At 46.8% G+C, this 15,186-nt stretch overlaps 1 protein-coding gene across 8 annotated transcripts in view; it reads right to left on the bottom strand.

Annotated features, from left to right (window-relative positions):
* The window catches only part of LOC119173523 (solute carrier family 41 member 3), an 880,209-nt gene that overhangs the window by 407,665 nt on the left and 457,358 nt on the right, over nt 1–15,186 (bottom strand). For all 8 annotated transcript variants that reach the window (XM_075896482.1, XM_075896486.1, XM_075896484.1 and 5 more), the window contains one exon: nt 4,273–4,419. In XM_075896482.1, the coding sequence (XP_075752597.1) occupies nt 4,273–4,419 (147 nt within the window). The remainder of the gene's footprint in view (nt 1–4,272; nt 4,420–15,186) is intronic.

Below are 15,186 nucleotides of genomic sequence, written 5' to 3' on the forward strand. Positions count from 1 at the left end.
TCAGACCTTTCCGCCTGTCGTCGAGCTCAACGACATGTTCTTCGGCATCTTGACAAGATTGACAGGCAACGTTGGAGAAATTTCTGTGGATCTCTGGACCCCAGCCAACCTCTATTTAAGATCTGATGGGTGGTACGAAGTTTGCAAACAACTCCCCAACAACGTTAACCATTTCAAGCTGTTTCTCTACGTCAGGGACGGACAGAAGCTGAGATAGCCAGTGAATACTGTAGCCTCATCGTGGACACCACTGATGGTCTTGCCACTAATGAGCCTCTTACTACCGTTGCGCCTCCATCGTCTGACGAGCGCCTTGATGTACGTTTTACAATGCATGAGCTTGACGCTGCGATTTCTGCCTCCCGCCGATCATCGGCACTAGGACCTGACAGAATCACGTATGCTGCACTCAACCATCTTGGTACAAAAGCACGACGTATCCTGTTATCTCATTATTACACCTCATGGGAGTCAGGAGAAGTCCCAGCTCATTGGAAATGCAGTCACATTATTGCATTGCTTAGGCCGGGGAAGTGTCCTTATGCACTTTCTTCCTACAGACCAATCGCCTTAGCCAGCTGCGTCAGAAAAGTGATGGAAAGAATGGTACTGTCAAGATTAGAGTGGCTTCTAGAGAGCAACAACTCCTTCCCTGCATTTGTGAACGGCTTCAGAAGAGGCTGATCTGCCATTGATGGGTGTGGTCGACTTGATCACCAGCGTTGAAGAGGAAAGAAGCCGACGCAGACTAGTGGCGGCGGTCTTCTTAGACATTAAGGGCGCCTACGATAATGTGCTGCATTATGCGATCCTTGACGCACTGGAAGATGTAGACATCGGTGGACGACTGTACGCTTGGACTTTTAGCTACCTTAGGGACCGCACCAATTACATGACGACAAATGACGGAGACACCGATCGATATAAGGTTCATCGTGGTGTTCCCCAAGGAGGAGTTTTCAGCCCGATCCTATTCAATGTCACAATGATCGGCTTAGCAGCAGAACTTCTCAGCACGGTGAAGATCAGTGCATACGCTGATGACATATGCACATGGGCATCCGGAACTACTCGTCTGCAATTACGAGCTCGACTACAGCGTGCAGTGACGATCACATACAAATATCTACGACGTCAGAAACTCACTCTTTCAATCGACAAATGCACAGTACTTGCGTTCACGCGCAAGCATATGTCGAAATACCCGATAGTTATTAATGGGACAGCGATACCTGCTGTAACGCACCACAAGTGACTTGGGGTTGTCGTACAGAGAGATCTATCGTGGACGAGGCATGTCGCAGTACTTAAATCTAAATTGAAGAGATTTGCTCTCATTCTTCGCCACGTAGCAGGAAGAAGATGGGGCCCGTCAGAATCGTCGCTACTTCAATTGTACAATGCTCTATTTGTGGGATACATTCGATACAGCATGCCGGTGCTCTCCAATATGAGACCTAATTGTGTGAAGACGTTAGAGAGTGTTCAAGCTCAATGCTTACGATGATGCTTGGGTCTACCGCACTGTATTTTAACAAGTGGGACAATCGCAGAGGTTCGGGCTTGTCCCATCAGTGTATACATGCTCTGCGAGCCACTTAGAGTTCACCTCCGATTGCTGAGCAGACACAGACAGCACCCACTGTCAGTACTATCCGCCACTCACCCAGATTGCAGTTTCTCAAGAGTAATATCGCGGCATGAAAATATTATACAATCAAGGTTTTCTCCGCCAAATGCCCCTGCAGTGCCTCCGTGGGTCCTGCCTAAACCACCTGTTTCTTTTACAATACCTGGAATCACAAAAAAGTCGCTCATTTCTTCTGTTGGCCTCAGACAATTGACCCTATATCACATTTATACAACGTACAGTGATTCTCTGCAGGTGTACACCGACGGATCCACAACGCTAAACACCTCCACCGCAGCCTTTGTCAGCCCAGACATGGATATCGCTCGACGATTCAAAGTGGTCCATAAAACCACATCAACTGCCACAGAGCTTGTCGCTATCCGGGAGGCAATAAGATTTATTTCCGGAGAGCGACCTCGAGCGTGGACGATTTTCTGTGATGCCAAACCCGCTTTGCAAACCATTAATTGCATCATGAAGCAAGGTCCGTATTACAGCTTGGCAATAAAAATCACAGAACGTATTCAGTTTGCTTCAACGAATGGTCATCTTATAACTTTCCAGTGGATTTCCACTCATTGCGGCGTGATGCGAAACGAAGAGGCAGACGCTGAAGCTAAAATGCCTTAAGCAGTGCCCCTGAAGTACGCATTGCGTTCTCACGAGCTGACACGAACGCCCTGCTTCGCTGCGTGATGCGCAGCTACACACTTCAGCACTAGACCAAACCGGAACGGCGACACCAGCAACTTCACAAATGGGACCCGGAAATGAGGTTCCGCATGCCCCCTAAATTGAAACGGCAACTCACAAGTATGATCTACCGCATTCGTCTTGGTGTAGCGTACACCAGACGTTACGCACATATCATCGGTCGCAGTGACACCGGTCCTAATTGTGAACACTGTGATGTGCCAGAAACACTTGAGCACATATTTTGTGTCTGCCCAGCATACGCACGTGAACGACAAACACTGATTTCTTCTACTGAACTATATCGCAATAGGTCATTAACTATTGAGACCATGTTGGGCCCTTGGCCAGACACCAACAGTGCAACTGCGGTCACAAGAGCAGTTATAACCTTTTTGGAAACAACTGGACTATGTGCGCGGCTATGAAATGTGTCTTAGCTAGGCAGAACACTACATACTCACTTCTCTATCTCACCATCGTCATCCATTATTCTTTCTTTTCCCCTTTCCCTTCCCCCAGTGTAGAGTAGCAGGCTAGAGCAAGCTATCGCTCAGGCCGACCTCTCTGCCTTTCTGCCCCGCCGCGGTGGTCTAGTGGCTAAGGTACTCGGCTGCTGACCCGCAGGTCGCGGGTTCGATTCCCGGCTGTGGCGGCTGCATTTCCGATGGAGGCGGAAATGTTGTAGGCCCGTGTACTCAGATTTGGGTGCACGTTAAAGAACCCCAGGTGGTCAAAATTTCCGGAGCCCTCCACTACGGCGTCTCTCATATTCAAATGGTGGTTTTGGGACGTTAAACCCCACAAATAAATAATAAATCTCTGCCTTTCTGTAAATAAACTTACCTCCTTCCTTCCTTTCGGTTCTGAAACGTCGGGTTTCTTAACAAACTATTGGTTGGAACCTAAATCATTTCCCATTTTTCATACCCAACCACACAGACATTTGTGGAATGCTTATATTCGAGTTGAACGGTGTCCTCGGGTAGCCGTGTGACAGGGGCCTAGCCTAGGTTATGACCTCGCCTTAAAGCTCCTCTTGGAGTAAAGTTCATGCGTTTCAGATGTGAAAAGAGTGAAAGCAGGCATCGAGGCTACACCGCGACTGAGACATAGGGCACAGTATGGCAGCAGAATTCGTCGCAATTGCGTTTTTGCATTGGTATCGCTTTGCTATATTGTTAAGTTTCTTAAACTGGCTTCACCGCATGTAAATCGCTCACTGGGAATATAGCATGTTGTTGCGATTAGTGACAGCTCCATTTAATGTTCTCCAAACTCGGTGATACGTCGAGGGGTGCGCGGACATTATGCACAACTTCATATATATTTTAATTATACCTCTAAGTTAACACAAGCTGAATAGGTTTGAGTCGCCGAAGTATACTGATTAATTATTTTAGTACGCACTAGCCCATAACAATGTGCTCCGAGCCCACATTTATTGCGCATTAACCTTTCTCAGTCCTAGCAGAAGATATGTGCGTGACACATACGAGATGTTGCGCATATCCGCTGTGGAAGTGGTAGCAATGCTGTGATTTTTAAGACTGTTTGCCGAGTTTCCTCAGTGTGTCACTTATAGCGCAATACCCAAAACATGAAAAAGGACCGAGGAGTTTGCGCTTCTCTGTCGTTTTTCTCGCTTGGAGCATTGAAACAGAATACTGAGAAAACCTAGGTGCCCGGGTACACGTTCTTCTAATTACAACGACTGTTTTGTGGTCTTTACCGCACAATGGTGTTGTATTGACTGGTGTATTGTTTTAACCACTAGCGCGAAAAACTACGCGTTCGAAGAGACAGGGACACACACCACAACATTATTGTGCGCATGTCTGTTACCGAACCAGTTATCTGCATTTTTAGTTTGAGCAATGGTGGGCCGACGAGCCCGGGCTCTTGATCGACGCAGTATGAACAGCGAAGTCTACAATTGCTCTCACCTTTCCAGACGAGCAGCCTCGAGCTGACGGTGGAGAGCAGCGTGAGCGTAGTTAGGTCTCCCAGTGACGCCGCTATGGGGGCTGCCACGTTGTCCGGATTCAGGCCGCAACGCCGTGCCACCAGCACCACTGTCGTCATAAAAGCGCCTGCAACACACGACAGCCATCATGCAGGAAAAAAAAGTCAGTGCAGCCACGTCAACGTCATGTCACAACAATCAGTTTGGCAGACTACTCCGAAACTCGTGCACTGCTTCACTTCACGTCTGCGTTCTGAAAGAAAGACGTCTGTGGATGCTGTGCTAAGGTGGTGGTCGTTTAGCACTCGACGCTGTGATTTGAGGCGCTATGTTTAAAGTGGCGTTGTTTGTTACCGATATCTCATTTGGTAATATGTACTACGAACAAGCGAGTGATGAGAACAATATACACGTAGCGGTTGAGTTACTTCTCTCTCGACGCCCCGCCACGGTGCTCTAGTGGCTAAGGTACTCGGCTGCTGACCCGCAGGTCGCGGGATCAAATCCCGGATGTGGCGGTTGCATTTCAGATGGAGGCGGAAATGTTGTAGGCCCGTGCGCTCAGACTTGGGTGCACGTTAAGAACCCCAGGTGGTCGAAATTTCCGGAGCCTTCCTCTACGGCGTCTCTCATATGCATATGGTGGTTTTGGGATGTTAAACCCCACAAATAAATCAATCAACTTCTTTCTCTACTGGAGCACCGCGGAGCACTTCCGGTCAGTGCTCGCTCTCTCTGGTTGAAAAAAAAATTACGGCATATTCACGGGGTGAATGATGATGAATGGGCAAAGCTCCGGAGGGATTCATCGGTAAACTGTGAATCTTCTGTGTAATTCGCCCAGTCGATCATCATGTAAAGACGTGAGAAACGCTGTGTGTGTATATACACAAATCAACTTTTATTTGTTCTTAGACGATGGATGGCTTGCGATGTCCCTTCATTATGACGGCTTTATGGTCTGTGAAATGAAGGGAGAGCGGTTCCTGTATGGGTTGCAGTGGGCAATTTGCAAATACTAGGTCTATGCATGTTCCTCGGATCGTGGTAGGTTTCATATGGTCAAACGATATACGTCTGAGTGCATATCTAGAAGCCATATGTTTGATAAGCCAATTATTGTCTATGATAGCCACGTTAAAGTCTCCAAGTAGTACAAATGGTCCATTCTTGTATTTGTTCTCATAATTTCGTAACGCAGTGTCTATGAATCTTTCATCAACTACAAGTACCGCTTTCTAGTTTATAACATCTTGCATCTTTTCATTATCAGCTACAAGTACCACCATCTAGTAAACACTACAAGAACTAAACGAGAGGTGGCTACATACAGGAGACGGTACCGCCATCTAGTGAACACTGCAAGAACTAAACTAGAGGTGGCTACATACAGGGGACGGTACCGCCATCTAGTGAACACTGCAAGAACTAAACTAGAGGTGGCTACATACAGGCTACAGGGGACGCACAGCCCACGCCCTAAGGAGCTTCGCCCCTAATATCTGAAAGCTTCCTGACTAGCAAATGCCGAAACGAGACGATCAGTGCTCTCAGCCATTTTTATGGGGAATTTCCGAAGCACAACGCGGGCGCTTGAACACTTCTCCTTAGGGGCCGTTACGGTTTGCGTAACTGTCTAAAACGCGTCAGGCTTTTAAAGCTTACGGCGGAGCTCCTTTGAAACTTTTGCCCACTCACTGCGTGACGTGTCTCGAAGACGTTCGTGTGCGCTAGTTGAGGCGAGCTTGCAGTTGAATTTTTCTGCAGTCTTTTATGTTCCTACGTGTGTGCCGTAGTCGCGTCGGCGTTTCTGCAGTGAGCGAATAGTGTAGTGGTCTCGAATATCTGCTGCTAGCTATTTCACTTCGTCGTATGTTTTGGCCGCGCGTACACGATTGTAAGCGATATGATAAAGCTACAAGCCTTGCATGTCGACAGAAGGCTGTAGCATGGCTGAGTCACTCCGACGTCACCAACCATTCGTTAAAATCACGTGACCTGTTACGTCACCATTCTTGCCTATATCTACTTCGTTTCATCGACAACAAACGCTGTTGATCACCCGACTGCAGGCCCGCTTATATGGTGGCAGCGGTGCCTAGCGGAAATGGCCGCGCCGCCAGTGAATTTGCCGTCAACAATCTTGCCGCCGCCAAAGCCGCTGGACACATCGGGCAACACGTGGCTTGCATGGAAAACTTGTAAGAGTGAGTTCACGCTATTTTCCACTGCTACCAAGTTGACAAAACAAGCGAAATAAGTGCAAGCAGGCACGTTGCTGGTGATTATTGGCGAAGAGGCAAGGATGGTATACAGCACCTACATGTTTGAGGCTGAATAGGACAAAAATAACGTAGACGTCTTAATTGCCAAGTTTGAAGAGTTCTACAAGCCAGAAACGAACTTGACCTATCATGAATTTCTATTTGAGTCCAGAAACCAAAGGGAAGGTGAACCTTTCAATGGGTGGCTGACGGAGCTACGAATGTTAGCCACAAACTGTGAATTTGGGGTAATGGAAGACCGGATGCTGCGCAGTCGTATTATTCTGGGTATTCGTGACAAAAACCTGCAGCAGAAACTTATTGCGGAAAACCCTTCATTCAAGAAGACTATCGATATCTGTCGCACGCAAGAGCAAAGGAAACAGCAGTTTCGTGAAATCAGTGAAGCCGTGGAGACAGCGCAGGACACGGCAGTCAAGGCAGTCGCAAAGAAAGGGGATGCCTGCGGCAGGTGCGGCTATCGCGCACACCGCGGCGAAAGACGCCCCGCCACCGGTAGAACATGCAATAAGTGCGGAGGATTTAACCACTTTGCCCGAGCATGCAAATCGGCAACGCCTTCGTGAACCGTTCCTTGCAAGAAGAAAAAACTACGGGAATTATGCGCAGAAGACGGCATTTTTTTCTGCACACATTAACGGTGAGCACGGTCAACACAGACCAGTGGAGCGCGACGGTGGACATTGAAGGCCAACCAATGACTTGCAAATTAGACACGGGGGCTAATTGTTGCGTCATTTCAAGGAGGGACGTTGCAAAGCTACCGGATCTACCAGAGGAGGCTTGCCGGGTCGCGCTAACAGCATTTTTCGGCCACAAGGCAACCGCCCAAGCAAAAGTGCACCTGCGGCTTTCAGCCAATAAGAGGGTGATCCACAAAACGTTCTACATCATAGAGCAAAGTGTACCAGCGACTCTGAGTGGTTCAGCAGTCGAACACCTTGAATTTATCCGCAGGGTACAGCACATTGATATCGATCAACTTTACCAGCCAGCCCAACCTTTCGCAGATATCTTCAGAGGACTGGGTGAGCTCAAGGACTACGAGTACAAAATAAAACTCAAGCCCAGCGCCGTGGGTGTCGTCGTGCCAGCTCGAAGAGTCCCCATGGCCCTGGAGGACAAGACTAGAGCGGAACTTCAGCGTATGGAGGATCAGGGCGTCATAACAAAGGTAACTGAGCCTACAGAATAGTCCAGCTGTATGGTTACCGTTGTTAAAGGAGACAGTTCGAACTTGCCTAGATCCAACATCGCTCAATCAAGCCATACTCCGTGAAAACTATCGCATGCCAACGTTAGCGGATGTCGCTCCTAGGCTTGCCGGAGCAAGATTCTTTTCTACGCTTGATGCAGCTTCAGGGTTTTGCCAAATTTGGCTTAGCGAGTCAAGCTCCAAACTTTGCACCATGAGCACTCCATATGGTCGCTATCGGTTCCTTCGCATGCCGTTCGTAATAGCTGCGGCGCCAGAAATATTCCAAGCAGCAATACACCATGTTTTGGAAGGGTTGTCCTGTGTGGCAGTTGTGATGGATGACGTATTAGTATGGGGCAGAACTAAAGAAGAGCACGACTGCAACTTAAAGCTTGTGTTATCCCGGTGTCAACAGCACAACCTCCGACTTGACCCCAAGAAGAGTGCGTTTCTGCAGCCAGAGGTCCGGTATCTGGGACACATACTCACTACAGAAGGCCTACGCCTTGATCCGGAGAGAGTACAAGACATACTTGGGATACCGGAATTGAAGAACAAGAAAGAACTGCAGGTATATCTTGGTACGATGAATTTCGTGCAGCAATTCATTCCCAACATGTCACAAGTAACCGCTCCGCTTCGAACACTGTTGCGTAAAGACATCGCATGGGTTTGGACTGAGGCGAAACAAAAGAGTTTCGAGACCTTGCGTCAATCCTTGAAGAAAGCACCCGTTTTGGCTTCCTTCAACCCTAAAAAGCCTTTTATTCTCTCGGTTGACTCAAGCCAATTAGGAGTCGGCGCAGTTCACATGCAAGACGGCCGCCCCATCGCTTTTTCGTCCCGGTCACTCACAGAGGCGCAACAAAACTATGCACAAATTGAGAAGGAAATGTTGGCGATAGTGCATGGTTGCACGAAGTCCCATGACTATGTTTTTGGTCAGGCAGTGGCGATTGTAGAGACCGATCACAGGCCTTTAGTACCAATACTTAACAAGCCGCTGCATCAGTGTCCCCTTCGCTTGCAACGCTTGAGGCTGACCTTGCAGCGCTATCCGATTAAGGTGGTTTATAAGCCAGGCAAAGATCTTTTTCTTGCTGATGCTTTGTCACGTTTTCCGAGCACAGTGAGCATGCGCGAGGAAACTGCGCAGTTTCATGTAAATGTGCTGAAATGTGTTTCAAATCAAATCAAACCATTTTATTTTCCCAGAAAGAAACAGGTTCTGGAGAGGTTCACTGGCTAAAAGCTGTTTATGTACAGCTTGACGAGGCCAGTGAACCCTATACAAGGCAGGTGGGACAATGACAAAGGTGTGTATAACAATAAAGACCATAAGCTAACATTACAATACCAAATACGGTGTAATAAAAGCATATATATACATTCCTACGAAACATCCTGATACCAGCATAGCACAGAAGATTACATGGACGCGAGCAAGAAGGAAAAAAAAACAAAGAAAAAAACAAAAAAAATCCAGCAACCATAACACCATTATTGCCAAAAAATAAACTATTAAAAATAAATAAATGATGAAAATATCAGGGAAGATATATACAAATTTGCTCCTTGTGTATGTGCTGCATCATACAATGTACATCACATGTCAGACAAACAAAACTATACAGACAGAATTAAATTATATAACCTATTCGGTACAGCATGGATGCACACACTGAAAGAAAAATGAAATTGTACTATCGTACAGACAGCACATTTTACAACGTGAAAATGTTAGCCTATATTTACAAAAAAGGATCGTAGTTCTTTGAATGAGAAACTGTTTATATGACTGTATTTATTGAGAATCATTGGTAAATTGTATTGCAATGTTTGAGATTTGTAATTATTGCGAAACCTCGGAACAAACCAAACATTACTGCTTCTTGTTCCTAACAAAACATTTTTTGCAGTTAGACATGCGGTATATTTAATAAATTGTTTAAACAAAATGGAAGAGAAATAGCAGGATCGCAGAATGCGAAAGATATACATATATTCCACTTTAATAATACCGTAGTCCCGACAGACAAGTTGTGTTGATGACAAATATTCTAAATTAGCGACATGTCTAATAATTTTTTTCTGCATGGTCTGAAGTTTCATTAGGTTCGTTTTTGTCGTGGTTGTGCACACCTAACTGCAGTAATTTATGTGCGAAAGAAAAAGAGCACGGTATATTTGCAGTTTGACCTTTGCGGGTTAGATATATCTACAACGAGCTAGCACACCATCTACACAAGAGGCCTTTTTGCAGATGTCAACGACGTGTTGGTTCCAGCTGAGGTTTGATGAAAACGTAACGCCAAGAATTTTATGTTCATCCACAAAACGAATGTCTTCACCTGCGTAAGCTAACGCTTGTGTTGATGAAAATATTTTGTTTTTAGCCCAGAATACGATGGCTTTTGTTTTCAGCGGATTAATTTTCAATAAATTTTTGCTAGACCACAAGAAAATCTTGTTCAACAGCTTATTACACCGGATAATTAGATCATTTGCGTCAGTACGCTTCCCTGGGGCACAGTACGCTTCCCTGGGGCACACCATTTAGAACAGGTAAATATGATGACATATAAGTGCTTAACTGAACGCATTGCTGTCTATATTTCAAGTATGACTTTATCAACTGAAGTGATGTGCCACGGATTCCTTATGATTCTAGCTTGAGCAGTAAAATGGTATGAATAATGCAATCGAAAGCCTTGATTAAATCAAGAAAAACAGCTAACGTGAAAAGATTTCGTTCAAAATGCCTCGGAACCCAGTCTAAAAAGTATTCTCGCAGCAACCAACAACAATACCGGTCTCTCCACGCTGCGGGAGTATGCGCTAACCAGTTGGCCTGACAAGAAGCACGAGGTTCCAGAAGCCATCCGCCCATACTGATCTTATCAGGAGGAGATACACGCACAAGACAGGCTTCTATTTCGCAGAAACAAGGTGATCATACCAAGTTCAATGAAAGCAGAAATATTGGCTCTTTTGCACGTCGCACACCCCGGAGCCGATTAGATGAAGGCGAGGGCACAAAGCGTCATGTTCTGGCCCTGCCTCGCAAGCGACATAGAGCAATTTTGCCGAAACTGCAAAATGCGCCAAAAGCATCAGTCTTGTGCCAAAAATGTGCCAAAAGCATTAGTATATCATAGCATTTCACGTCCAAAAAGCGCAATACGATGATACGCTGGTCTTGCGACGTCAAACCCCATCCTTATCAGCGTGATACGATGAGGACAGCGTAGTGAAAGGGTCTGTAAATGTTTGACCGTGTGATGTGTAGACGGCGAAGAAAGAGGTGGCGTAAGTCTTCGGCGTTTTCCTTCTTGCAATTCCGTGCATATTTGCAAGGTTTTTCAGCGCGTGAACACAGAAAAAGAGCATCAGGATAGACAGAGAGAGCACTATTTTTGTCTACCCTGTTTATTTTTTCCTATGTTCGAGCGCAAAAAAAAAAGCTTGCTAGTATGACTACGCATCAACTGACCCAAGCTTCAACTGTTACGCCATGCAGTTTGATCTAGACCAGCCAGCTAAATAAAGCCCATCTTCTCAGAAAAAAAAAGCAGCCTGGCAGTTGCACAGGGCCGTGACAAGTAGAAGACGCTCTACATACAAACGCACCCATATAATGTCACTTTCTGGTCGGTGTCCATCTTTAAGACAATGTAAGTGCCGTTGGGCAGCGGAATCGCTGTGAACAGATATTTAAATAGTCGAGCTGTCGCCTCCTTCGCGAGACATTGCGTAACGACCACAAACATGTCGGTCGGTCTCCAATGGCCAAGCTTGTGCAGACACGTTCTCATCTAGTTCTCAGGGTGCCTGTTCGTGGTCGGCAGCCTTGGTAGCAGATGTTGTGCGCCGATCCACGTGATATTGTGCGTATATTTACGTGGTCCTATCCACGGAGCAGGAAATACAGGAGGGGAAACTCCAGGCCAGCGCGAGCATGCGCCGCGATAATGTCACCCCTGGAGAGGAGGTTGGCGAACTATAGTTACTGTATATGACCCCTACGGGAGGAAAGTTACTCATAGGTCCACCATCATGTTGAACAGCTGCGCAGTGACGCCACATGTCGCGCGCGCAGGTGAAAAAATTTGTCTTGTATCTCCATGTTTCACTGTAAATGTAGTCGAAAGACAATAGTCTAGCGTGTGGAGAGAGTGAACAAAACTTTTATTTGATGTTCTGCGCGACGAAATTGGTGAATGGTATTCTGGAAGCGCTGTGTTAGAGTCTTGATCCGTGCAGCCAAGGCGAACGAGTGCATGAAGGCACGTTAGACACGAGCGCTATCTGGGAAGTATCTTTGAAAACTATGGGAGGCGTGCGCGCCCATGGAAAAAGATGCGCGCCTGTCTCGGAGGCGATAAGATGTGGAACCATGTGGAACGCAAAGCGACGAGTAGGTGCCATTACCGTGTCGGCTCAGTAAAGCATTGGAATCGCTTGCCTTTTTGAGCATCGCGTATCATTGTCAGCGCAGAGTTCTTACACCTGAACCGCTACAGTCCTTACGCCTGAATGCAGAGATGTTCCTTGGCTCACGCCTTCGACTTGACTTGAATAAGTTGGCGTGAAGCAAGCAGCCGACTTAAAAACGCCTAAGTCAGCCTTCGCGTTTCATAGAAGCTCTGGCTGTCTTGCTTGGTCAAGTCAAGAACGAGCTTCAAAGCAAAAACATGCTGCTCGCCTGCTAACGAGTTTAATAATGAAGTTGTTCGCGTAAGGCACGTGTTACAGCAAAAAAATCGTATTTTTTACAATAACTATAAAAACGAAGTGCCACAAGCATATTTTTGCCATTTTACGGCTAACGAGCGGCACGTGGTGCCTGCCGCTCCAGCAATGTGCGGTATTGGTTTTGTAAAGCATCCGGTGCCCGACGGTTTTAGTTGCCGTTTCGATTGCGGCACGTTTCCCACGCTTGCTTGTTTTGAGGCGAAACAAGCATCGTGTTGGGTTCTTTCGTCGTTTTTTTTTTTCGATCGAATGCCAAGGCATGTATTTGTGCTGACCTGGCTCACGAGGTAACGCGATTTTCACGGTATTCGCCTTTCTGTTGGCCTGTGGACATGCTTGTAGCGGGATAGGTCGCAGTTATATACGAAGAAAAAAGAAGTTCAGGGAACGAAAGTGATTCGTATCCTTTCATTGAGCTTGGTAAACAGAAGAAAAAGCGGGGGTCAGGACATTGCCCTCAGCAGAATTTCGCCTCGCTGGTTGCAGCAATGTCTCCCTGCATGATGGTGAAGGGGGAGGCAAATGATCAGAAAAACCGTGATAGGAGCGCCTCTTCTTTTGTGTGTGTGAAATTTTTTTCGGCGTTTTGCTGCAAGCGATGCCTTTCTGAGCGAGAAACAGCGCCCTAAATGGAACAAAAGGATAGACGAGGCACACAGTCACAGCGCTGGGTCGATTTTGTACCAAAAGAGACCGAAAATGTCGCGTTTTAGAAAAACAGAAACAGGCTTTGCGGTCACGGAACACTTCGGCGTCGTCACCACCGGGGCTTTTAATACGCACGTGTGTGCAGTCGACACATCGTGAAACGCCAGGAAACTCAGCGGCTTCAAAAAAGTCCTGCAGAACTTAAGTCCACATAAGTCCCGCCACTTCATAAAAGTCCGCATAAAAGTCCGGCTGCGCAAAGCGCACCAACATCGCGCACAGGTGCTTTGCGATGAGTAGCGTAACGTTTCCGACTACACGGCACACTGTCCACTAGAAAATGCGCACGAGGTTCCCAGTGACTGTGTGGAATGTGCCAGCGCTGTAAAATCGGAGAGCCATCAGTAACTGTAACACTGGAGGCACAGGCTGTCTTCGGTTGTCCCCACTTTCACGGAGCGGCAACATAGCCAGAAGCTGCCGCACGGCGTTCTTCGTGAATCTGCACTGAGCGTACAATTGCTACTCATCGCACAACTTCATCGGATTTCCTCGGTGACGTGAAGCGGGTCTAGGAATCGTCGGCAGTCAGTGCGCCTCAAAAAATGCTACGCTTATGGAGAGGCGAGCGAACTCAAAAGCGGCCACCCTCCGCGCGACGTCCATTCGAGAGGTGGCCATGCTGAAATAACGCATGAAGTCGCTTTCTAGCTAGCCCCACAGCTGACTTGAAACTTGTCCCGACTTGGATCGTCCCAAGTCGCCTTCAAATCGTCCGCAAGTTTGAGAACGATTTATGGGAAGCGGCAAGACTGTATTTAGTCAAAAACGAGCCAAGTACGAGTCAAGTAACATCTCTGCATTCAGGGGTTAGAATTATTTATGTGTGCTTTCTCTAGTATAAAGACACACATACAAAATATTGACGTGCTGTTCTGGTGCCTCACATAAGCGCAATAAATGGATTTTAATTGACAATCGCACAAGTATGAACGCTGAAACTTGAGCAATATTGGTGGGCGCTGTGGGTGTGGTTGGCCGTTTGAAGTATAAATTGGTGCCGCTGGAGGTATTATTACGGTAGACAAACAGACAAACGTACAGACAGACCCAAAATTTTTCGTTGAGGTGCCCCAAGAAAGTGCGATGTTTCGGCGCGGATGCATGCCGCAGACGTATTCGCACGCGTTGAGTCATATTACACTGTTGCAGTGAGGCGGTATACTGCTATAGGTTGCGAAAATGCATCAGACCCACGTGCTTAAGTTTAGGTGCACGTTAAGCCCTCCACTACGGCGTCTCTCATTATGATGAGTTAGTATTGGGACGTTAGACTCAGCAATAAATAAATTAGGTGAAATTATTTGAAAAGGTAACTCATTCCAAATAAAGCTGCTTCATGGTTCTTACACCAAACGTACGATGCACAATGTTTCTGAAAAATAAACAAATTTGAGCTTGCTCGGTCACATTTGGATCTCGCTAGATGACGCCACCTATCCAGTCTGTCAGGGGCTAGCACATTTGCAGCTTCGATGTTCTGACCACTCTAGCTTTGGTGATTCAGCTGAAACAATGTAATCGCTACTGATGCTCGCAATTTTACTTATTTTGACTGCATCTCTGGAGTCTCCGCAGGATGAATATCGCGAGTTTCTACCAACAAAGGTAGATTTGCGAGTTAGCACCACAAACGTAAAGCATATCCGGCGGTTTGTTCACGCTACGTAAATTTTTATGTTCTGTAAAGACCCGAACAGGCTCAGATTCTATCTGGTAACACGGTAACATAAAAGCGCATACGTACAAGCTAAACGCTTTTAAAGGCGGTCACGATGAGACTGAAGTTGCCCTGCCGCGGTGGTCTAGTAGCTAAGGTACTCCGCTGCTGACCCGCAGGTCACGGCTTCGAATCCCGGCTGCCGCGGTTGCATTTCTGATAGAGGCGGAAATGTTGTAGGCCCGTGTGCTAAGATTTGAGTGCACGTTAAAGAACCCCAGGTGGTCG

The sequence above is a fragment of the Rhipicephalus microplus genome, chromosome 5 (genome assembly GCF_043290135.1).
Source record: "Rhipicephalus microplus isolate Deutch F79 chromosome 5, USDA_Rmic, whole genome shotgun sequence".
NCBI lineage: Eukaryota > Metazoa > Arthropoda > Arachnida > Ixodida > Ixodidae > Rhipicephalus > Rhipicephalus microplus.